Source organism: Trichosurus vulpecula, chromosome 6 (assembly GCF_011100635.1).
Source record: "Trichosurus vulpecula isolate mTriVul1 chromosome 6, mTriVul1.pri, whole genome shotgun sequence".
Taxonomy (NCBI): domain Eukaryota; kingdom Metazoa; phylum Chordata; class Mammalia; order Diprotodontia; family Phalangeridae; genus Trichosurus; species Trichosurus vulpecula.
This window is the reverse complement of record NC_050578.1, coordinates 279,634,117-279,657,853: the sequence shown is the minus strand read 5'-3', so window position 1 is coordinate 279,657,853 and position 23,737 is coordinate 279,634,117. Positions and strand designations below refer to the sequence as shown.

The 23,737-nt window shown below is 48.8% G+C and overlaps 1 protein-coding gene across 4 annotated transcripts in view; it reads right to left on the bottom strand.

Moving 5' to 3' along the window:
- Nucleotides 1-23,737, bottom strand: part of ANO1 (anoctamin 1) — a 197,282-nt gene that overhangs the window by 66,636 nt on the left and 106,909 nt on the right. For all 4 annotated transcript variants that reach the window (XM_036762821.1, XM_036762825.1, XM_036762823.1 and 1 more), the window contains 3 exons: nt 18,376-18,690; nt 5,011-5,109; nt 3,972-4,123 (listed from right to left, as the gene is read on the bottom strand). In XM_036762821.1, the coding sequence (XP_036618716.1) occupies nt 3,972-4,123; nt 5,011-5,109; nt 18,376-18,690 (566 nt within the window). The remainder of the gene's footprint in view (nt 1-3,971; nt 4,124-5,010; nt 5,110-18,375; nt 18,691-23,737) is intronic.

The following is a 23,737-nucleotide window of genomic DNA, read 5'->3' as shown; positions in this document are numbered from 1 at the left end:
CCACCCACCCATCCTGAGAACTCTCTTAGGGTTAGAACCTGTGGGGCTACTCAGGGAAGCAAGCACAGAAGACTAATGGCTACTCACTCCCTAACGGGCTTCGGCCTCGCTGACCTTCGCTGACGCTCGCCACGACTTTGTCAGGGAAAGGCGATAGAGAGAATGTCAGGGACACCTGGGCTCATATCCCGGCTCTGTGACTTTATTAAGTGTCTTAACCTCTCTGGGCTGGAGTTTTTTTATAGGTAAAATAGAGGAGATAGTAGTCTCAGGTCGCTAGGCGGTACAGTGGGTAGAGCCCAGAGCCTGGAGTCAAGAAGACTCGAGTTCAAATCTGGCCTCAGACACTTCCTAGTGTGTGACCCTGGGCAAGTTGCTTCACTCTGTTTGCCTCAGTTTCCTCATCCGTAAAATGAGCTGGAGATGGAAATGGCAAACTACTCCAGTATCTTTGCCAGGAAATCCCTAAAGGGGGTCATGGAGAGTCAGACGTGCCTGAACAAGCAGTCTAGAGTTCATGATCACACACATGCACACCCACTTTGCAGGTGAGGAAACTGAGCCTCAGAGAAGGAGAGTGCATAGTCCAAGCAAGTGTGGGAGCTTTCTAGCTTTATTTTTAGTCTTCTTCACACATCACCCTGCCTGTCATGGGAAAGAGGCAGCAGCAGCAGCAGCCGTGTGTGCGTGTGTGTGTCTGTGTGAGTGTGTCTGTCTATGTGTGTCTGTGTGTGTGTGCCTGTGTGTGTATGTCTGTGTCTGTGTGTGTCTATGCGTGCCTCTGTGTGTGCCTGTGTGTGTGTGTGCCTGTGTGTGTGTCTATGTGTGTCTGTGTGTGTGCCTGTGTGTGTGTCTATGTGTGCCTCTGTGTGTGTGTGCCTGTGTGTGTGTATGTCTGTGTCTGTGTGTGTCTATGCGTGCCTCTGTGTGTGTGCCTGTGTGTGTCTGTGTGTGTATGTGTGCCTGTGTCTGTGTGTGTGTGTCTATGTGTGCCTCTGTGTGTGTATGTGTGCCTGTGTCTGTGTGTGTCTATGTGTGCCTCTGTGTGTGTGCCTGTGTGTGTCTATGTGTGTCTATGTGTGTGTGCCTGTGTGTGTCTATGTGTGTGTCTATGTGTGTCTGTGTGTGTATGTGTGCCTGTGTCTGTGTGTGTGTCTATGTGTGCCTCTGTGTGTGTGCCTGTGTGTGTCTATGTGTGTCTATGTGTGTGTGCCTATGTGTCTGTGTGTGTCTGTGTCTGTGTGTGTCTATGTGTGCCTCTGTGTGTGTGTGCCTGTGTGTGTGTGCATGTCTATGTCTGTGTGTGTCAATGTATGCCTCTGTGTGTGTGTGCCTGTGTGTGTGTGTGCCTGTGTGTGTGTGTGTGTGTCTGTGTGTGTGTGCCTCTGTATGTGTGTGTATGTCTGTATCTGTGTGTGTCTATGTGTGCCTCTGTGTGTGTGTCTATGTGTGTGTGCCTCTGTATGTGTGTGTGTCTGTGTATGTGTGTCTATGTGTGTCTGTGTGTGTGTGCCTGTGTGTGTATGTCTGTGTCTGTGTGTGTCTATGTGTGCCTCTGTGTGTGCCTGTGTGTGTGTCTATGTGTGTCTGTGTGTGTATGTGTGCCTGTGTGTGTCTATGTGTGTCTGTGTGTGTGCCTGTGTGTGTGCGTGTCTGTGTCTGTGTGTGTCTATGTGTGCCTCTGTGTGTGTGTGCCTGTGTCTGTGTGTCTGTGTGTGTCAATGTGTGCCTCTGTGTGTGTGTGTGTGTGTGTGTGAGACCTGCTCCAGGCTGGGGAGCTGGGCTTGGCTCTGGAGGAGGGTGTGACTGATCTTTTAGGGGTCTGGGTCCACAGCACACTTCTGCCACCTCTGTGTGATCACAGCTAAGCCTCTCACCTCTCTCTGAACATCCCTCTCCTCATGGATCCAATGGAGGTCTGCCCAACCTCCTGTATCCTTTAGCCTCTACACGTCAGAAATGGGGTAGCTCAGTTCAAAGAGCAGAGGGCTGGATTCCAAGCTGGCTGAAACTGCACACTGTAGACAAGCAGGGGGCTGAATCATAGCTGGACGCTCCAGATCCTGCTTCAGACTCTTCCTAGCTGTGTGTTCCTGTACAAATCACCTAACCCCCACCTGCCTCAGTTTCCCCATCTGTACAATGGGGATAATAACAGCTCCTGCCTCCCAGAGTTGTTGTGAGGATCAAATAAAACGATAGCACAAGGACTTCGCAAACCCAGTAGCTCTCCAAATGCTAGCTACTATTACTACTGTCTATTACTATGGATGGAGGTATCGGCCTCCCACCCAGGAACAGCATGAGGCTCCAGGCCTCCCTTAGGAAGCTTTTGGTCTCACACGACATGACAGAGTCAAGGTGTCACCAGCCTTCCACAGGAAGTCGGAGCTCAGAGGTTGCCGGTTGTTACTGTCCGGAGCCAGCAGAGACCCCAAGGTAAGTTGTACACCTTTCCACCCCAGCTAAAGGAATGAAACTCCTAGTGAAACAGACCAGCCCTTGTCCATGCTGACATCAAGCCTGGGACTCTGCCACTGAGCCAGCTGGGGCAGGGGACTTACAAGGGGAAGATTTCCTAGCACACCGCTGGGCCATGAGACCTTGGGCCAGTCCCTCCCCCTCTGCTGAATCTCTACGTTATTGGTGGGGTGGGATCTGCATCACATCTGCATCAGAGGACTGAGTCTGGGTTGGGATCTGTTCTTAACAAGTCTCACTGGCTTGTTCAGTATCACCAGGGTTGTAACTGCAAACAGTATTTACTTGTGTGATGACACCAGGGTGAAGAAGGAGGGGCAGACTTATTGATTTAGGGGCCTCTGATTCCAAACCAAAGAAAACAGTATTCCCTTATTAGGAGCTAGGCCAACTGCCCTTTGCCTAGACCAAACTGCTTCCCGGGGCTGGCAAGGGAGGAGACGGCCAGTTCAGGCCTGGCTTCCTTAGGAGCCTTGATCCCCCTGCTCCTCTCCCCAAGGGGCCACTCCTCCACCTTCTCTGGGCTTTCTCGGCTGGCTACTACGCTCTGAGAACACGGTCTGTGTGTACAGGGGCCCCTTTTCCTTGGGAGCTGGCTGTCTGCTCTCAGATATCAATCAGTTTGTCTTTCTTTTTACCTGCTCTACACAGGGGGAGCTCTCCTTTCTCAGATTTCTCCCATGACTCTTTTCTTGGCTCACCTTTGGTCTGGCTCACAGCTTCTTTGGGGCACCCTCACTGGTGAGCACACTTCCACACTCTCTCTCTTTGGACTGCCTATTCCCCACCCCCCTGGACTCCAGACTCCTTGAGGACAGGGACCAGGTGGTTGTTCATTCAATTCAACTCCTCAAGCTTTTATGAAGCACCCACTATGTGCCAGGCCTACTCTGTACTTGGGGATACAAAGTGAGAATGGTCCTGGCACCTTGAGGAGCCTACATTCTACCAATGGAGGGGAGGAACAAGACACATATATCTATACACACATGCACAGAGGTGTCTACAGAGACAAAGTGAATAGAGAAGCCACACAAATGGAATGCTAAGTAATATATTTTGGGGAGGGGGAGCACTAAGAGCTAGAAGTTGGATGAAGGCTTTGAGTAGGAGGTCCCACTTTAGGAAACCCCGGCATTCCAAGAGGCCGGTGAGGAAGGAGAACATTTCAAGCATGAGGGATGGGCTGGACATGTACAGGACAGCAAGCCAGCCAGTCTTTGTATCCCAACAACCCCTGAACCCCTGGTGTCAAAGGGCAGGGCCTGGCACCCAGTTGATGCCCAATCCCCCTTTCTGGAATTCCATTGGTCTATTGATGGACATCAAGGAATATATCTACAAACTCTCCTGGCAGAAGAACCATGCCAAACACCTGTGGAGCCACAAAACAGCAATGCATCTTTTCTGTTTCTAAAGATGAAATACCCAGGTGCCCAGGAAAGTATGATTGACGAGAAACTGGCAGCCTGGGCCAGGTTCATACTCACAGGTGCTGCTTTTCCCGGGAGAAGGCAAAAGAGAGTCTCTTCATGGTCTGAGATCTGTTGTCAGCCACTCGGGGTTGAATGGGCTCTGTTATCTTCTGGAAGACGGAGTTAATTTTTTTGAGGAGGCCCCGGCTCTGGTTAATCTGGTACATCTGAAGATTGGGGGAGAAAGGAATCCGGTATCATTCGGCTGTGTGTGAGGTGACTTTTCTGATGTGGTCCAGCACAGGCCCAAGAACCTGCTCTACATATTAAGATAGACAGACAAACTCTGGGCCAGCAAGTTCCTATTAACAGACCTTCCCAAAGTGTCTGTAAGGAACAGGGAGAGAAAGCAGCAATTTTGTCAGATCCAGCAAACTTTGCCTGACACGTTCAATGAGGTGCCTGTTCTCTCAGAAACTGTTAGATGATTCAAGAAGGCATGGCCTGATTGACAGGACTATGTAAATGGCCCCTCGTACCTCTGGCCCTTGTCTCTGCAGAGAAATAAACCAAGCTAAACAAACCATGAGGAACAGGCTGTAAGATCCCTTTGTAACCGTCAATGGGATGAAAAGGAGCAGGATAAATTGGGCTAAGACACCACAGTGGCGGCCTGGAGCCCAATGTTTAATTTCCCTTTCACTGGCCATCAATTTCAGGGGGCTTTATAGCCACCTTCTAGTGTCTGCGCCATTTTTTCCAGTTTGGGATGGTGTTTCATATGCTATTAAGTATCAGACCCAGACTCAGGTCTGTGCTTCTTTTCTAGAAAATGGAAAGAGGGAGGTAAGCAGGAATTAAAAAAACAATCCCTGCAACAGCCCCCTCCAAGAGTAGATGCAGTGGGAGACCAGGTTAACCTCTCATTGCTTCTGAGAATCCTTTGGTGGAGAAAAAACACCAGTCGCCATTGGCACGGCAGGCCATGCAACTGACCAGCAACCCACCTTGCCAAAGCAGCCCAGTCCCACATCAATATCCTCATCTGTGGCTCACATGCTCCCAAGCTTTCCTGAAGCTTCGGTAGGGCTTGGATAGACAGAGAACCACTGACCTTCTTGGTGGGCATTTTGAGTTTCAAAAATTCAGCCTCTCGGCACAGAACGTTCCAGGGCGCGTGGATTTTCACAAATCCAATTCCATGTATTTTAGTCTGGAAGGAGAGAGAACAGTTTCAACTGGGGCAGTTAGAGACCTCCTTGGGACTGGCACCCCAGCTCAATTTTAAGCAATAGAAAAGCATCCAAGAAAACTCTGGCCTCCCAAAGGGTGCCCTGTGAAGCTGGTAGCCATCTAACTGCTTGACGAGTCCTCATGAATCCCAGCTTCCTAGTCAGCTGTCATTGCCTTAGCCCGGACATGGAAGCTGGAAAGCACAGGGTATGTGTGGGTAACACAGATACTGTTTGAAAGAAACCTAGAATATATTGGGGGAGGGGGATAGGAGGGTGAGGTGATGTAAGGAAGAGAGGACCAAGATGTCCTATGGATGAGCTGAAGTCACAGGGCCAAAGGAACTGTATCCTTAAAGATTCAGAGGATGTGACTGCTGGAAAGATAGTGGAGAATGAGTGTGTCAAAGGAATGGAAAAAGGCAAATGTCTCACTCTTCAAAGAAAGGACCACTTCAGGTCAGTAAGTGTGATTTCAATTCAGGTACTTACTGATTATTAAAGGGATGGCTAGTGAACCTCTAGAAAGGGAAGCAGCAATCACCCAGAACCTCACTGATTTCATCCAAGACAGGTCATGCAGGTCAGGCTAAACTGATTATTTTTTTAATATTATTGACTATTGACTATTATTAGCCTGGTAGATCAGGAGAAAAAATTCTAGGGGTTGCTTACCTTAATTTGGGAAAAGCATTTGATAAAGTCTTTCAGAATCAATGCTAAGAATGAGAGATGTGGACCTAATGATGGGACATTTGGGTGGACTGAGAAATGGTTAGATGGCAAAGTGCCTAAAAGTAAATAATTACTAACATGTCCAGGTCAATTTGGATGGGTGTCTCTATTGGAGTGCCACAGGGGTCTGTGATCTAACATGCTTATCAGAGTCTTGGTCTCAAGGACAGCTTTAGGTGAGAGTACCAAGAAATAAAATTATCCTAAGATATTAGTCCCCAAAAGCATATCCTTTGAGCACCAATATTCTGGGGCAGCTTGGCTGTGCAGAAGAATCAGGACAACCTGAGTTCTGAACCAGCTTTAGACCCTAGGCAAGCCTGTCTCATGGATAGAGCTTCAGCTGGGAAGACAGTGAGGTCACAAGTTCATAGGCTACTGGCAGTCAGGTGACCCAGGGCTGTCAAATTGACCTGGCCTGTTAGCAACACAACCCAGGCCAGTCCCTTTACCTCTTTTAACCTCAGTTTCCTCATCTTTAAAAAGATGACCCTGAAGGTCCTTAGAAGACATGAGTTCCAAATTCTCATTTTACAGGTGATGCACCTGGCATCATATGGAGAGCTGGAAATGGCATCCAGGTCCTCTGTTCCTAACTCTAGAGCTCTGTATATATCCCCATACATTCTTTCCCAATAGAATGTAAGCTCATTGAGGGAAGAAACTATTTCATTCATTCCACAAATATCAATTAAGGACCTACTATGTGCCAGGCACTGAGTTAGGTTCTGGGGACACAGAGAAAAAAAATGAAACAAACATTGTCCTCAGGGAGCATATGTTCTATCAGAAGAAAAGAATATGAACAAAGATAAATTATTTTTAAATGTATAAAGCAGATACAACTTAATTTCAGAGCATGAGGGACACTAGCAACCTTCGGCACTGGAGTCACATTTTTGTCTTTCTATCTTCCACACCTAGCATGTGGCTCAGCACACAGTAGGCCCTCACTCAATGCTTGCTGAATGAACCCTCATGCTTGTGTATATCGTTAGTGATTTTTTTTTATTCTAAGAAGCTTAGTCTTCATGGACACTGACAGTGAATGAATTAATTCAGCATTGATTAAGTGCCTAGTGATTGCCAGCTATTGTGCTGGGTTCTGAGGGAGACCCAAAGTAGGGCTTTGTGGGAAGAACCAAAGTACAGCTCAGGGAGAAGCCTCGAAAGGAAATATGTCACCATGGCAATCAATCGCACAAGGAGATTAGAAGGGGGAAAAGCAAGGACCTCCTGAGGTTTGAGGGGCAAAGATGGGAGCATCAGAAGTAGCAGGAAGGGTTTCCTGGAGAAGGCAGTATGCGAACAGGCAAAAGTAGAAGGAGCCTCAGAGGCCACTGAATTCGACAAGTGTCATTTTACGGAGGGAGAAATCAAGGCCCAGGGAAATCACAGGATCCTAGAGCCAGAGCTGGGAGGGGCCTCAGGGGTCATCTAGTCCAACCCCCTCATTTTACAGATGAGGACCCTGAGGCCCACAGAGTCCAAGTGACTTGCCCAAGGTCACACAGGTGCGATTTGAACCCAGGTCATCTGATTCCACACCCAGCCCTATCTCTCAAGGAAGGCACGCAAGACACAGAGACCCTCCCAGGCCCCCCACTGACCACAGCTCCTTGGTCCTGCACACTCACAACCTCACTGCTGGGGTACAGTGGGGACCAGCCCTTGCAGGGAGCTGGTGTCCAACCCAGTCATGCTCAGTAAATGACTTCTGAGATGCTCCAAACCTCATGGGGGTGGGGGAGGAAGCATCATCATCACCCCAAGGGTTTTCTTTCCATGCACAGTACACCGCCACACAAGAGACTCCAATTATATGCCTCCAAATCCATGGAGACCGCTCCTGACAGTGGCCCCCGACCTGCTGTTTGTTTCTGGCTCTTCGGTTTATGTGAACAACACAGTCCATCCTTGGAAACATCTGGCCAGAGCAGGGCTCCGGGTCATGGGACCCAGGGTGCATGGAGCTCACGCAGGATGGGTTAAGAGCAGTGCCCAGTTTATTGGCCAAGGATGCTGGGAAGTTTGCAAGAAGACTCAGGGAACCGGGGCTTCATTTTTTCCCAAGCTAAATGCCAAAGCCGACGTGGGGCCCAGCAGGTTTCTGGCTGCTTTCCCCTAGGGGCTCCCAGACACAAGAGCCAGTTAGTATGACTGTTCAGTCCCAACCACCAGAGAGAAGACATGAGTGAGACGGCTGCCTGAGGGGACTTGTTCAAGGCCAGGCCTCAGGACCACCACGTGCTAATTAACTCTCCCAACCCCCAGCAAAGCATAGACACATACAGGCTCACTCAAAGGGAATGAGATATAGATTCTGTGATGGGGCCATGAGAAATCTTCCAAACCAGAGACCAATGTAAAGGAATCCCAGCTGACCTGGGGTGTTGGGGGAAATCTAGGTTCAAATCCTGCCTCATTACTGCACTTAGCACAGTGCCTGGCACATAGTAGGTGCTTAATAAATGTTGATTGATTGATATCAGGGAAGTTCTCTCATCTCCCTGGGCTTTGATTCTTCCCCTGCAAAGTGAAGGGGATGGAACAATATCCCTTGGAGGGCACTTTCTGCTCTTGATCGATGACATATTAATCTGGAAGCCATGTCTAGGGATGTACCTAGTACATCACCTTTGAAATCGTTTAAGCCCTAACTGAAATTATCCCCTTCTCCAGGAAGCCCTGTTCAGCTCCTCCTATTTCCAGTGCCTTCCCTCTGGTCATCTGTTCTGATTTCTCCTGTCCAGAGATCACTGTGTCTGTATCTGTTGGCCGGTCGTTCTCCCCAGGTTCGGGGAACCTCCTCACATGGTCTGGGAAGCATATCTAGAGCCATAAAGTAGAGAAGGAAGAGGGGTACAAAGCTGGGGAGCCTTGGGGGGGCCTCCCCACCCAGCATGCCCCCTTAGATTGTAAGCTCCTGGAGGATGGGCCAAGACTGTCTTCTGCCTTTTTTTGTATCCCCAGTGCTCAGTGCCTGGCACACAGTAGGCATTTAATAAATGAACATGCTTCTGTATTCTTTCCAACGACCGTGTGAGGGCTGGAGAAGAAACATCACTGTGCTCATCTGACAGCTGAAGAAAGGAAGGGCATCCCTGATTAGTGCCAAAAGGATGTCAGGCTCATGACTGAGAAGGGACTAGTGGAGAAAGTGAGGCATGGAGAGCTTAGGTGACTTGTCCAGAGTCACACAAATCAAGCGGCCTATCTTAAACCCAGCTTGCCTCACTCCCTGACCAAGGCTCTTTCTACCACCCCTCCACAGAGCCCTGGACTTGGAATCAGGAGACCCAGCTAGGACTCCCAGACTCTGCTTTCTCACCTGTCAAATGGGGATAATGAGCCCTGCCCTCCCAGGTGCTTCGAGGAAAGCACATGGCTCATGGTAAAATGCCAGAGAATGCAGTATTAACAGTTATCAACACAGTTATCATTCTTCTGCTGGAGCCCCATGAGGCCCCTCCTCATCAGACTGATTCCACCCACTGCCAAAGGACCAGAAACTTGGTAACAGCCAAGACTTTCAACACCAAGAATAGATTCAACAGAAAACAAACACCAACACCACTCCCCTGAAGCCCAACCAACAAGCCTCAGTTAACCAGGAAGCCCAGGGTGCTAGAGCCCTCCCCCCAGCATTCTGGTTAACAAAGGCTTGCCTGTAGGCTGAGGCCGAGATGCCTACTTGGGGAGGAGGAAAAGTCCCCAGGGAAACTAAGGGCAGAGGCCTAGCTCCCAGAAAAGGGAGCAGATCTGTCCAGCAGCAAAGGCAAGAATGGGGCAGGAAAAAAGGAAGAAGAAACAGGGAGGGGTCCTGGAGGGGAAGGGGCTGCCTCAGCAATCATTGGATGGCCCCTTCCAGCAGAAGCCTGATGAGCACCTGGGATGCTGGAAAGGGGATTCCTGCTCAGGAGCCAGAAGGCCAGATGGCCCATGAGAAGGTCCCTAGCAGCTCGGGAAGCGACCCATGACAATGGTGCTCTACATACAGCAGGTGCTTCATAAATGCTTTCTGAGTTGCTCCAAACCTCATGAGGGAAGGAGTGGAAATAATATCCTCCAGAGGACTGATACTTCTATGGTATTCTCATCTGATCCTTACCACAAGGTACATATGAGGGGGCTATTGCTGACGCTCAGCCGTTTTCAGTTGTGTCTGGCTCTCTGTGACCCCGTTGGGGTTTTCTTGGCAGAGACACTGGAGTGGTTGGCCATTTCCTTCTCCAGCTCCTTTTACAGATGAGAAGACCAAGGCCAAAAGGATGAAGTGACTTGCCCAGGGTCACACAACTAGGAAGTGTCTGAGGCCAGATTTGAACTCAGGTCTTCCTGACTCCAGGTCCAGGACTCTATCTACTGTGCCTTCTAGCTGCCCTTTATAAAGATGAAGAAAATGAGGCTTCTCAGATTCCTCCTCTCAGGAAAGAGAACGTCCAGGGTGGGATTTAACTTAAAATTTATAAAGCATGAAACCTTACAGTTCTATGGCAGAATTTGAACCCAGTTCTCTTAACCCCAAGTCCAACACTCCTGCTACCACATAAAGACACAAAGAGTCTAGAATTGTTTCATCATGAGAAAAGCTCCAGGTGCTGGGATTCCTACCATAAATTAACATTTATACAGCACCTACTATGTACCAGGAACCTGACAACTGTTACCTCATTTGATCTTGGAGGTAGTCCTGGAGGTAGGTACAATCATTTGACAGATAAAGAAACCAAGGGAGACAGCTTAAATGACTTGCCAAGGGTCACCCTGCTAGTGTCTTCCTGACTCAAGGCTCAGAGCTCTATGTATTGCAAACCCCAAATGTCGAATGATTCTTCTAGGACCTGATTGAGTCCTAGGAAGTTAATTGGCTGAAGCCCAGAGTAGTAAAGAATCACCCAGTATGTGGGACTTGAGCCCAGGTCTTGTGGAGTCTAAGCTCCCCCCTCCATGCGCTAGCCTGTGCTGCCTGTCCTGATCCTGGCCAGGCCAGCGTCAGCCTCTTGGAGAGTGAGGAAGAAGTCCCAGTTGTAAGTTGGCCCTCTCTAGGGGCCACTGAGCACTCTTGGTGGTGGTCAGCCGGCAGTGCTGATGCGCTTTCTCTCTTGACTCAATTCCACATGGGCCAATAAACATTCCACAACCAGTGACCCAGTGCCCATGGGGTACCAGGCACTGTGCCAGCCACTCTGGTGGGTGAGATGCCCAGTGTGCCCTGGGCTCCATTCCAGGCTCTGCCTCACAGGCTTCATGACAAGTTGGGCTTCTGGGGGCTGGGATACCCACTCTCAGAAATCAGGAACCACCCTGGGCTCAGGTTCTTTTTCCAGGGAATTTGACTCCTCTACTAAAGATTTGGTTCATTTCTACAGGTGTGCACCAGGGGCCCAGGACACAGAAAGGCCACGGGTACAAGAGTGACTTTAGGGATCGAGGCCAGTGGAGCACCCAGGGGTGACAGAGCAGCAGGGAGAGGCAGGGGCTAAGGTGGGTGGGTAGGGCTTCCCTTGTGTAGTCACTGTGCTGCTAGAGGAGGGGTGTCCACAGTCATTGGAATCGTTAAAAGCTCAGACCAGGGGGGAGCAAACACTGATGAGGTCATGACCACAGACAGAGGCGGGGGGAGGGGAGGGGTGGAAAAGCTCTCTCTGCCAGCTGTGTGAGCCAGGACAAGTAACTTGTGGTCTCTGGGCCTCCGTTTCCTCATGTTTCAATGGAGTTAAGGACACTTTCCATACCTTACAAGGGTGTTGAGAGGAGAAGAATTTCTAATCCCAGAAGAGCTCTAGAAATGTTGAGTTTTTTCTTTTCCTGGGTCACAGAGCAACCACCTGCCTCCGTCCAAACTTGGCAGGCCTGGGCAGCTGGGCATCCCCCCAGGGCTGAGGCTGGAGGGGTCCCTCCACTCAAGGGTGGCCCCAGGCCAACCTGGAAAGCTGCAAAGATGGCCCTTGTCACACTTGCCCCCTCCTGGTTCAGCCTCCAGGAAGCAGGAAATGAGAGGTGTGAGGTGGGGAAGGGGGCGAGAGGGATTAGTGAGGCAAACGCAGCCCAGGACCAAGAACCCTCCTAACAAAGCCAATCAGTGGCCACCAAACCTCTGCTTAAAGTTCTGCAGTCACAGACCAGTTCACTTGGGACAGCGGCTCTCATGGTCAGGCCCAAATGGGCCTCCTGCCAGCTGCCACCCACTCTCCTAGTTCTGTCTACTGGGATCAGATCTAATCCCAAATCCAAACAATCCTGCAGATCCTTGAACACAGCCATTACACACACACACACACACACACACACACACACACACACATATCTTCAGCTTCCTCCCTGATCCTCATGTAATGAGCCCTTCTCATGCCTGGGTTGTCAGCAGCCTCTGGATATTGGCTAGTTTATCAACTTCCCTTTTAAACAGTGGAAGGTATGCAACACTCCAGGAGTGACTGGGCCGAGGGAGAGGCCAGTGTGGTAGTCACCTCCTTAGTCCTGGACACTCTACCCCTTTGCAAGGTCTCAGCCCACATTAAGTCACACTACTGATTCAAATAGAGCTTAGGGTCCACTAAGACACTCAGATCTTCTCCCATTGCTTCTTTAAATAAGATAATATTTGTAAAACACTTAGCACCGTGCCTGGCACATGGTAGCCACTTAAGAAATGTTTGTCCCCTCCCTTTCCCCTCTTTTTCCCACTGTTTGGGGTTCCCACATTTTTCCTGTGATTGATTTTGAAGCTGCCAAAGAATTCCCAGTCAGCTGTTAAACGGGGTCATCCCTCTCCCCCATGGGCATCTGCATTGATCTAAGGGATTCAAAGGTGTCCTTCACATCCAAAGGAATGACTCTTTCTTGATGGAAACATAGGCATGAGTGCATCATGGAGCCTAGGCTGCCAAAGAGATGAGGAAACAGGCAAGAAGTGACTTATCCTGTATCACACGGTTTGTAAGTGTCCAAGGTTGGATGTGCACTTGGGTGCACTCTGACTCCCAATCCTTTCTTTCCCTTCTCCATGCCTAGCCTTAGGGAGTGGGGATATACCAGCCTTCTCACTGCCAGGGGCCATGGCCCACCTTCCAGTTTCAGACATGGCATTTACTACCCAGCCTGTTTCCTTATCTTTTGACCTATGTGCAGGGAGACCTTTCCCTATTCTTAGCTTCCTCAGCTTCTGCTGAGTCAGCAGGCACAATCCCCTCTGTGCCCCACCACCAGCTTCAGGGACCAGCCATTGGATCAGAGAAGTCACCCAATGGCCTATAAAGGAATCTTTCTGCTTTCTCTGCCAGAGCCAGTCACCTTTCTCCAAAGCAGGAGCGTCCACAGAGTCAGGACAGAGAGGGAGATAAACCCTGGGACAATTCTGAAATAAGATCCTGGAAACAAGCATCCAGAATTACAGGTAGGGAATGCTTCCATTCACATAGCTCACACTCACACAGCTCACACTCATAGCCTGACCAGCTTTTAATGGTCATGCCTTTAATAGGGTCTTTCCAAGTTCAACACTGGGACAGGGTGTGCTTCCTCTCCCCCTTAAAGGCCAGCCTCCAAGGGCATAGAGTCCAGCTATTTTGGGTCTGGAGTATTCGGCACTTTCTAAAAATAAATTACTCCCATAATATAAACATCCAACATCCTATATGGCACAGTTTCAAAAAATGTGAGTTTCAGACAGGAAGAGATATTTGGGTGGTGGAGTACATCCATATTCCCATTCATGGAGACCCACTGCTGGGGGCCTGAGCTCTCAGACCATAGGTGTGCTGAGGCCTCCAAGCACTTCAGTAACGGAAGGCCTTTGGATGGCATTCATGATGGACTGTCCTGACACAGAACACCAGTATCTTGTGTCCTCATCCATAGAATGAGGACACTGTGCTACAAGGACCCTGTGGCCCTGCTAGCTCTACCACTAGGAGCCTGGGATCTCATCCTCCAGAAGGTATTTGGCCCCTCAAGTATTTGGCCAGCCTGTCTAACTTTTCATGCTTTCAGCTCCAAGGGCAGGGAGAAGAAAGCCTTTTTCATTTCTGTCCTCCTGTTAATGTCCAGCATCAGGCTTTGCATACAGCAGGCACTTAATAAAAAAAGTCTGATGAATTGGACTGGATAATTGACTGTAGTCCCCCTTTTTTGGTGAACTTGGTTGCTCTGCTCAGTTGTCTCCTCCATCAGTGAGGATGGCCAAGGCCACAGGGGCAGGTTCTATTCCAGAGGGCACCAATGTCCCTTGTCATTAATCTGATCACTTCCTTCATCCTACCCACCAGACTTATCCCATCAGTCATAAGGGAGCCAGGTACAAAGGTCATGTTGCTTGTTGGGGATCAGACCCCGGAGGCTTGGAATGACCACCGTAACATGGGTGTCTCCAAACAACGTCCTAGGCCACTGAAATCTCTGGCCTCCAGAAGTCATGCACTTATTTAAAAAAGGTCATCTCAAAAGCTGTCCCTTGCAGTGGCATCCTACGTCTCCACAAGGATGGCTCGAGGCCAACACAGAACCACTCTTGGGAAAACAATTCCAATCGCAAACCTTCCCGATTGTGTGTTGCAGTTTGGAATGACTAGAAGGGGAATCCAGAGACCAGGGGCAGAGCCTGCCTTGACTTGGCCCAGGTGGGTGGTTCTACAAAAACAATGGAAACTTATGGAACCTCAGCTTCCTCATGTGAAAAATGGAGCTAGGAGCCTGATGCCCTGGGGTCTTTGTGAGGATCCTTCCAGTGCCAGTCTCATCAGATATTCACACAGGCCTGGTGAATGACAAGTATATAGAAATATAAGGTGGTTCTTGTTACTGACCCTAAGGAAAGCTAGGGATGGTGTGTACTATGAGATTCTTTCTCCAGCAATGTTCACCACAGGCACCAGATAATCTTAGGGAAAAGGACAACCCATCCTGCCTGACCTGGGGGGCCAAGAGGGACCTGAATCATACCGTACCTTTCCCATCCCTGCAAGACACCGAATATGCATAGGAGAAACTCTGTACCCACAGAGCTTTGGGATCCTTGAAGAAGGGCTGGCTTCCTCTTACCCAGAGCTGGATGACCTCCATGAAGCTCCCTGGGGAAATTCCCATGATGCTCAGTCAAGTTGTAAGGGGGGAAGGGAGGAAGCAATAAGTCACCCCGACTCTCTCTAGGCTCAGCAGAAGAGAAGATGGCCAACCGACAGGCCAGGGGTAAACCTCCCTCTAGGGTAATACAATCCCACTTGGGTGGCTTTTGACTGTTGGGTTGGTTTTTGTTTGTTTTACTTTAATTTCTATTTCTTCTTCTTTTACTCACTCTTTCTTTTTCTGTCCATATCTTGAAAAGAAGAGATTAGAATGTAGGCATCAAATATCTAGCCTAAATGTCCTTTTCTCCAAAGGACCCAACAGATGGGTCTTGGTGAGGCCAGGTCTCTGATAAGAAGCCAATTCCTTGCTCCCCTTTGAAAGAGACCAGAGAATAGCCATTCCTGATAATCACCCTGGCTCTAGCTCCCACACCCCTCACATATTCCCCATCATCTGGGCAGCCTTTTAATAGACTCTGATCTGGGTTTGTTTTCGTCTTTATGTTTGGCTGTGCAGATGGCAGCTGTGTGCTGCTCTCTACAACAGACCCACCTCTGGGAGTGAAGTTCCATTGGGGTATAGGATAACTGGGCTCGAACCTTGACAAAGGCCCTCCCTGAACATGCTGCATCGTGCACAGCAGATTAGGTGAGGTAGGAAGAATTGAGAACAGTGTCAAGCGCATTAAAGTATCTGATAACTTTTAATAGTGAAAATGATGCTTCAGTACACACCCAGGAGAGCCATCCAAGTGGCCACCAGGCAGCCTTAAGGGGCAACCCCCAAATAAATGGATTCATTTCTCTGGAATGGAAATAATGCTCTGCCTTGAACTTATCTCCCTCAGGGCCATGCCCATTTTAGGATCTTATTTAGAACTGCTGGGGGGAAAGGCTGATTGCCAAGGCGTGCGTACACACCTCGAGTCACATCCTTAGCCATGTTTGATGATACCAGGAATCTACACCAATAACTCCTCACCAACAACCTCCCACTCCTCCCCAGTACCCAATCCTTCCAAGTCTTGCTGATCCTACCTCCTCGTCAGTCTAATATCCAATCCCTTTCTCTTGATTCACACCATCATCCCAACTCAAACCCTCATCACCCTTTGCCTGAACTCTGGCAATGGCCTCCTCATGGCTCTCCTTGCCTCCAGCCTCTCCCTACTCTCAGCCTTCCTCCATAGAGCTGTCAAATTGGTATCTTTTATATATAGGTCTAAGCCACTCCTGTTCTCAAGAACGTTTTGTTTTGCCACTGCTTCCAAAACCAAATACTGACTGCTCTAGCCTATCTTTTGAGGTGAATAACATGTCCCTGCCCAAATTCTGTGGTCCAGATAAATTAACCTAGTTGCCATTCTCTGTATAAAGAATTCTATTTCCTGCCCCTGGGCCTTTGCCCAGGCTTTTGACCATGCCTGGAATGCTTTCCCCTTATGGAATTCCTAGCTCAGATGCCACCTCCCACATCGAAGCTCTCTTCATCTCCTTGGTTCTCTTCTAATCATTATCTTTCTAATTTCCTTGGGATCTTCCCTGGGAATAGACATGCGCTTATTTTATGCATATCTTCAGCTGTTCCTCTAGGAATATGTTGTGTGCCCTCCTCCCAGCAGAATGGGAGCTTCCTGAGGACAGGGACTGTCTCACTTTTTTTCTTTGCATGGCTATTGCCTAGCACAGTGACTGAAACATAGTAGGTGCTTTCAATCTGAAAAGAAGATTTAGCTCTGGGAATTAATGAGCATGGTTGCTAACCTCCATTAAGGCAGAAACAGAAGTAAGGGGGAGGGGGCTGTAAAGAGAACAATTTAGACTTGAAAAGCTTCTTTCCTATGAGAGCTGCTCCAGAATGAAGGGATGGGGGGAGAGAGAGAAGAGCAAGCTCTCTCCAGGTGGTCTTTCAGCAAGGACTCAGTGACTATCTCTAGATAGAGGCCTGTAATGCCCTGAAGGGCTTCTAGCTCAGGCCCAAGTGGAAGTGGGAGGCCTCTGAGTTCCCTCCCATTCCTATGGGGTTCCACGATGGATATATATAAGGCACAGTCAATCTCTGCTTCCCAATCCGTTTTTAAAAAGAGAACATGTACTTTGGGAATTTGGAGCCTCCCTCAAAATCTGGGGCTCTTCCATTGGTGGACTGTCTGCTGAAGATTGCCAGCCAATGCTTCCTTCAGTGCTTTGTGCTGGAGTCCTTCAGGAGGCAGCTGCTCATCCAGACAGGAGAGTTCCTTATTTGCTGAACATTAAGATCCAATTTCCCAGCAGGTAAATATTGCCTGGGAGTCAATGAAAGCCTTTGTCGGGGTTTCATAGAAGTGAGATCTGTGGTGTGGGTAATTAACAATAAAGGGCCAACCTGGACTCCCCAACATACCAAAATGTGAGCCCTCAGTTAGGGAAGGGTGCCACATCTAGTGGTCATTGTCTGACCAGGGCCTCCCCATCCTCTCAGGCAGCTGGGTTTGTCACCCTAACATCTCTCTTGTCCCTCCTCCCTTTTAATCAGTTGCAAAGTCTGGGCAATTCCTCCCCCTCCCCTAGTCCAATTGTCCTTTCCATTCACATGGCAGACTCATTCCCTCTCACATGGACTACAGCAATGGCCTCTTAAGGGGCCTCCCTGCTTCCAGGCTGGCCCTTTTCCAATCCTGCCTCCCTACAGCTACCAAAGCCATCTTTTGACTGTGTCACTTCCCTATGTAATTAATAAAATGCTTGTTGAATTAAATTGGATTCGTTCTTTCTTTCTAGCAAAATATGGAGTGGATCTGAACCTGAAGCCAATCTCCCAGAAGCCTCTAGTCCCCAGTCTCCCTGCTGCTCTCTCTGTATAGCATTTCTCTTCAGCTGCTCATTCTCACAACCTCACAGTATCCCAAAATTTAGCTGGGGACATCCTTCCTATTTTTCAGAGACCCCATGACCAGATGGAGGTGACTGCCTCACTCAGCAAGCTAGCTTAGACAGCACAACATCAAGCCCTCTGTCTGTCTCCTTTCCCTGCAGCAGCAGCTAATGCCTCAAGGCTGCTTTAATCAGGCAGGGCTATGACAAAAGGGGTGGGGGGTGGGAAGGAGTATTAGGAACTTGTGTCATAGAAAGGTTGTTTTACTATTAAGAAGAAGGAAGCAGTTGTTTGGCTGTGCTTGGTTTGAAAGTAGACACGGAAGGAGGGAGAAGGCTGAACATATGTTCAGTTCTCAGAGTAGAGTGTGTGCCTTGGTCATTGTCCTGGGAAGATCTGGGCACCCAGGGACCGAGAGAGATGCTAATTGTGGGGAAAAAAAAATTAAAAAAAATCTTCCCAGCCCTCCCCATCTAAAAATAAAACCCAACTCTACCAACTGGGCTTCCCAGCAGTCCAGCTCTGGCCTCCCCCTCCTCCTCAGGTCCCGACCCCCACCAGGCACACTGATTTATGGAAGTGATAATTACATCCTCATCTTTCTCCAGCTCGAGTCCGGCCTCCAGGAGGTTGCTCTCATACTCTTCCCGACGAGATCGCTTGTCATCTTCATGATGGTCAATCTCACCCGAGTCCAGGGGCCCGTCCTTGCCAGGCAGAGGCTCTTGCTTGAGGCTCTGGGCCCCTAGGGAGGGATCAACATGGAGGACTCGGGCTAGGATGTTGTGGCCTGAAGTCCTCTTGTAATTGTAGACGAGGATGTAGTCCACTTTTCTCTGGCCATCTTGAAAATAGAGGCCATACTTGCAGTTGGCATCGGGGTCCACGGCCAGTGAGTTCAACAGCTGCAGAGGAAGGAAAGAGAGAAGCCATTGGTCATGGTATTCTACAATCATTTAAAAGGAAACAGATTGCAACAAGAAATGATTTGTGTTTCTGGAGAAGAGACCCCAGAAGGCTAACTCTGGGGGGCCAGAGCTTTCTTCTTTTTAGTCCTTTGTGTCTCCCAGAGAGAGCAATAAAGGGATTACATTGTAGAAGCTTATGCAGACACCGTCACATTGTAGAAGCTTATGCAGACACCGTCACATTGTAGAAGCTTATGCAGACACCGTCACATTGTAGAAGCTTATGCAGACACCGTCACATTGTAGAAGCTTATGCAGACACCGTCACATTGTAGAAGCTTATGCAGACACCGTCACATTGTAGAAGCTTATGCAGACACCGTCACATTGTAGAAGCTTATGCAGACACCGTCACATTGTAGAAGCTTATGCAGACACTGTCACATTGTAGAAGCTTATGCAGACACTGTTACATATGTGGATAGAGTGCTGTCAGGAGTCAGGAAGACCTGAGTTCAAATGTGGCCTCAGACACTTACTAACTGTATAACCCCAGGCAAATTCTTTTACCCTGTTTGCCTCAGTTTCCTCATCTTTAAAATAAGCTGGAGAAGGAAATGGCAAACTGCACTAGTATCTCTTCCAAGAAAAGCCCAGATGCGGTCATGAAGAGTTGAACATGACTGGAATGACTCAACAACAACAAAAGTCAAGCAGGTGTCTGCACTGTGAGGCAGCAATCTGGTGAGCCCCAGGGACCAGGGGGCCGAGTTGCCAGGGAAGGAACCTCCTGGGCCAGGCTGGAGCCACAGCAGATCAAAGCTTCGGCACCAGTCAGTAGTGGGATTGGGACCAGGGGTCCTCACTTCTAGTCTGGACAAGATAGGGAGAGCAAAGCTCTTTTGCATTTCCTTCTCAGGGCCAGCAGAATGTAAGAGCCAGGAAGGCAGGGACTGCTCCTTTTCTGTCCCCCTAGCAGTGACAGACGCACAGCAGGTTCCAGACGAGGACTTGCTGAATTAACCAGAGCAGCTACTCTGTGAATTTTCATCTGGAAAGTGAGAGGTAAGAGTCCTCGTTGGCCACCCACAATGCTAAAGGAATCCAGGACCTGGAGAAAAGGAAAGTCCCTGAGGGCAGTAACTGATTTCATGGCTATCTTGGATCCCCAGAGTCTAGTTAGCACCTAGAACATAGTAGGCTGTTCTGAATATAGTAGGGGCTTACTAAACAGCAGGCTATGTGACACAATAGAGAGACCATGGGACAGGCAGGAAATGAGATGAACTGACCTCAAGTTTTGGCCAGACTCTTCATTCCTTTTGGCCCAAGGCCACTGACTAACACCCCGCCACCCCTCACCCCCCCAGAGTGGAGAAGAGGTGCTGGTTAGGGGCTCTCAGGTTTCTAATAGGAAGGTTCTGATCCCACCAGACAGACAACATGCTGGAGGCAGCATGAAGGAAGCAGACCTAGGGAATTAAGCAACTGGTCTGGTCTAACTTGGGCTCCACTGGAGCTTGGATTCCAGTTCTGTGGCTTGATAGGTGGACAGGTCCTGAGGAACACTGGGTTTGGCAGCACCCCCCCCCCCCCAGATTTGGATTCCTGACAAGGCCAAGGAGGAGATTAAGAATTCTGACTCCGGCTCCTGGCCATGTATGTAGAACATCATGACATAACGTTGGGTACAAAAGCAGGTTGGAACACAGAGGATGGATGAGGCCAGCCAAGGTGGGGGTTGCCTTTGAACCTGCCTTTCTGGTTCCCCAGAGGGATCCTGTGAAGAGAGATCAAGTGAGCATTTCTGCAAGGTTTTCAAGTTTGCAAAGCATTTTCTGTGAACCGTCTCATTAGATCCCCACAACAACCATGGGGAGGAGGAGCTGGGATTATCCCCATCTTACAGATGAGGAAAGTGAAGCAGATGGCAGTGAAATGACTGACTGAGGTTGGACTGGGACTCTCATCTTCCTGATTCCCAGCCCCACATTCAGCTGCCCAGATGTGCTGAGTCACAGCTTGTGATTTTTTTGGGGGGCGGGGGGCTGTGTATGAGGTGCTACACTGGGAATTATTCTAATTGCCAGCTTTAGACGGCTCACTGCTGCCTCATTCCATTTTCCTCTGAGTGGGTTAATTAATCTTAATATAGAGCAGCCTGCTCTCTCTGAAGACATCTGGGCTGTTGTCCTGACCCTGGGATTAATATCATTCTGCGCAGGCATTTCTCACTCTGATTATCTCTCCAGTAGATAGATGCTGCACCATCTGAGAAGGAATCAACCCAGAACAAGGATGAAGGCGGCCAGCTGGCTGCCTCATGCACACAGCATGGACCCGAGCCAGAGGGCTGGGCTCCACTCCTGCGTAGCGGGTGGTTTTCCCCATGTAGACATGCTGTGCCCTAGGACAGCTTTCCAAGGCTCTGCCCAGATTTAAATGTCACTGGGCATTTTAGGAGATGGGACCAGGTGCCTGATCCTGCCATGGATGCTTCAGGGTCCAATGGGTCCCAATGATCCCTCCCTGGGTGACCTTGGCCAGTCCCTCCCAGCTCTGAGCCTTGGGTTGGAAGCTTTAGGGGCCATCCTGTCCACCATCTGTTTTTTTACAGAGGGGGAAATTGTGGCACAGAGATGGCAAGGGACTCATCCAGGGTCACACCACAGGTGACAAAGTGGGAATTCAAACACAGCCCAACTTACTTGAAATTCAGGCATCTTTTCACTGCCTCCATGAGTTAGAAGAGATCATTTCTAAAGGACTTCCTAGTTCTAAGTTCAAGGCACAAATCGATATTAAAACTGATTTCATAGGGGCAGCTAGGTGGTGCAGTGAGTAGAACACTGGCCCTGGAGTCAGGAGGACCCGAGTTCAAATTCGACCTCAGACACTTGACACACTTACTAGCTGTGTGACCTTGGGCAAGTCACTTAACCCCAACTGCCCTGCCTTCTCCCCTCCAAAAAAAACCAAAAAACAAACCAACTTCATGCAAAGTTCTGGAAATTGAAAAAGGGGGCAGAGTCAAGATGGTGGCTGGAAAGCAGGGACTTGCATGAGCTTCCCCTCCAGGTCCCTCCAAACACCTATAAAAATAGCTCTGAACAAATTCTAGAACTGCAGAACCCACAAAATAGCACAAAGAAGAAGGGCTCCAGGCCAAGACAGCCTGGATGGTTGCTGGGTAAGGTCTATTGTGCATGGAGCTGGGAGCAGAGGGGAGCAGAGTCCAGCATGGGCAGTGGCAGGACCAACCAGACCAGTAGCCAGGCAGAACAGGCCCTAGCACACTGAATCAGTGAGCTGTGGCAGTTACCAGACTCCTCAACTCACAAACACCAAAGACAACAGAGAAGGTTAGTGGAAAAAGCTGCTGGGACAGAGTAAAAGGAGTTCCCCATTCAGCCACTGCCCTGGGGGGCAGCAGAGGTGATGCAGCTCTGAGGCTGCTTACAGAGCTACAGCTGAAGTTGCTTCTAGCCCCAGGCCCACCTGGCAGGAGGAATTAAGTGGTGGATCTGAGCAGGAGTGCAGAGCCTGCTTAGATCTGAGTAGCAGTCCAGGTTGGCAGTTCTTGGAGGAGGAGTAGCACTGGTGTGGCAGAGCTTGCTGTGTAGTAATAGCTCTGAAAACAACAGCACAGCCCCTCAAGCTTGGGACAAAGTACTCTATACTCTACAAGCAGTCATACCCTGATGAAAAACTCAAGGGTCAAGTAAGTTGGCTGGGAACATGGCCAGGTAGTGAAAACAGACTCAGATTCAGACTCAGACTTTGGAGTCTTTCTTTGGTGACAGAAGACCAAAACATACAGCCAGAAGAAGTCAACAAAGTCAAAGAGCCTTCATCAAAAATCTCCAAGAAAAATATGAACTGGTCTCAGGCCATGGAAGAGCTCAAAAAGGATTTGGAAAAGCAAGTTAGAGAAGTAGAGGAAAAGTTGGGAACAGAAATGAGAGTGATGCGAGAAAACCATGAAAAACAAGTCAATGACTGGCTAAAGGAGACCCCCCAAAATACTGAAGAAAATAATACCTTAAAAAATGGACTAACTCAAATGGCAAAAGAGCTCCAAAAAGCCAATGAGGAGAAGAATGCCTTGAAGGGCAAAATTAGCCAAATGGAAAAGGGAGGTCCAAAAGACCACTGAAGAAAATACTACCTTAAAAATTAGACTGGAGCAAGTGGAAGCTAGTGACTTTATGAGAAATTAAGATATTATAAAACAGAACCAAAGGAATGAAAAAATGGAAGACAATGTGAAATATCTCATTGGAAAAACCACTGACTTGGAGAATAGATCCAGGAGAGATAATTTAAAAATTATTGGACTACCTGAAGGGCATGATAAAAAAAAAAAAGCCTAGACATCATCTTTCAAGAAATTATCAAGGAGAACTGCCCTGATATTCTAGAGCCAGAGGGTAAAATAGAAATTGAAAGAATCCACAGATTACCTCCTGAAAAAGATCCCAAAGTTCTGGAAATCTACAGAGTGAGTATTCCAGAGTCTAAAATGGGTGGGACCTTGGATATTTCATAGTACAATCCTCTCAATTTACATGAGGAAGTGGAGATCATGTGGCACAATGAAAATAACTCAGGATTTGGGGCCATAGGTCTTAGGTTCAAGTTCTGACTTGGCCTCTTAATACCTTGGTGACCTTGAGTAAGCATTGAATGCTTCTGGGTCTCAGTTTCCACATCTGCAAAATGAGGGAACGGGACCATTAAGATCTTTGCTATGGGACCCAGATCGGGAAAGGGACTTGACCAAGGTCACATAAGCAGTAAGTAGCTGATTATAAAGAAAAATTATGATGATTTTCCTCCTTAGAGGCACCCACTGCATGGAAAAAATGGCCTTAAAGGGAGGAAACAGGATTCAAGTGCCTACTATGTGCCAGATACTGTGTTAAGAACTTTACAAATATAATCTCATTTGATTCTCACAACAACCCTGGGAGGTAGGTGCCATTTAAAGTTGAGGAGCCTGAGGCTGGATTTGAATCCACATCTGCCTTACTTCAGGCCCAGC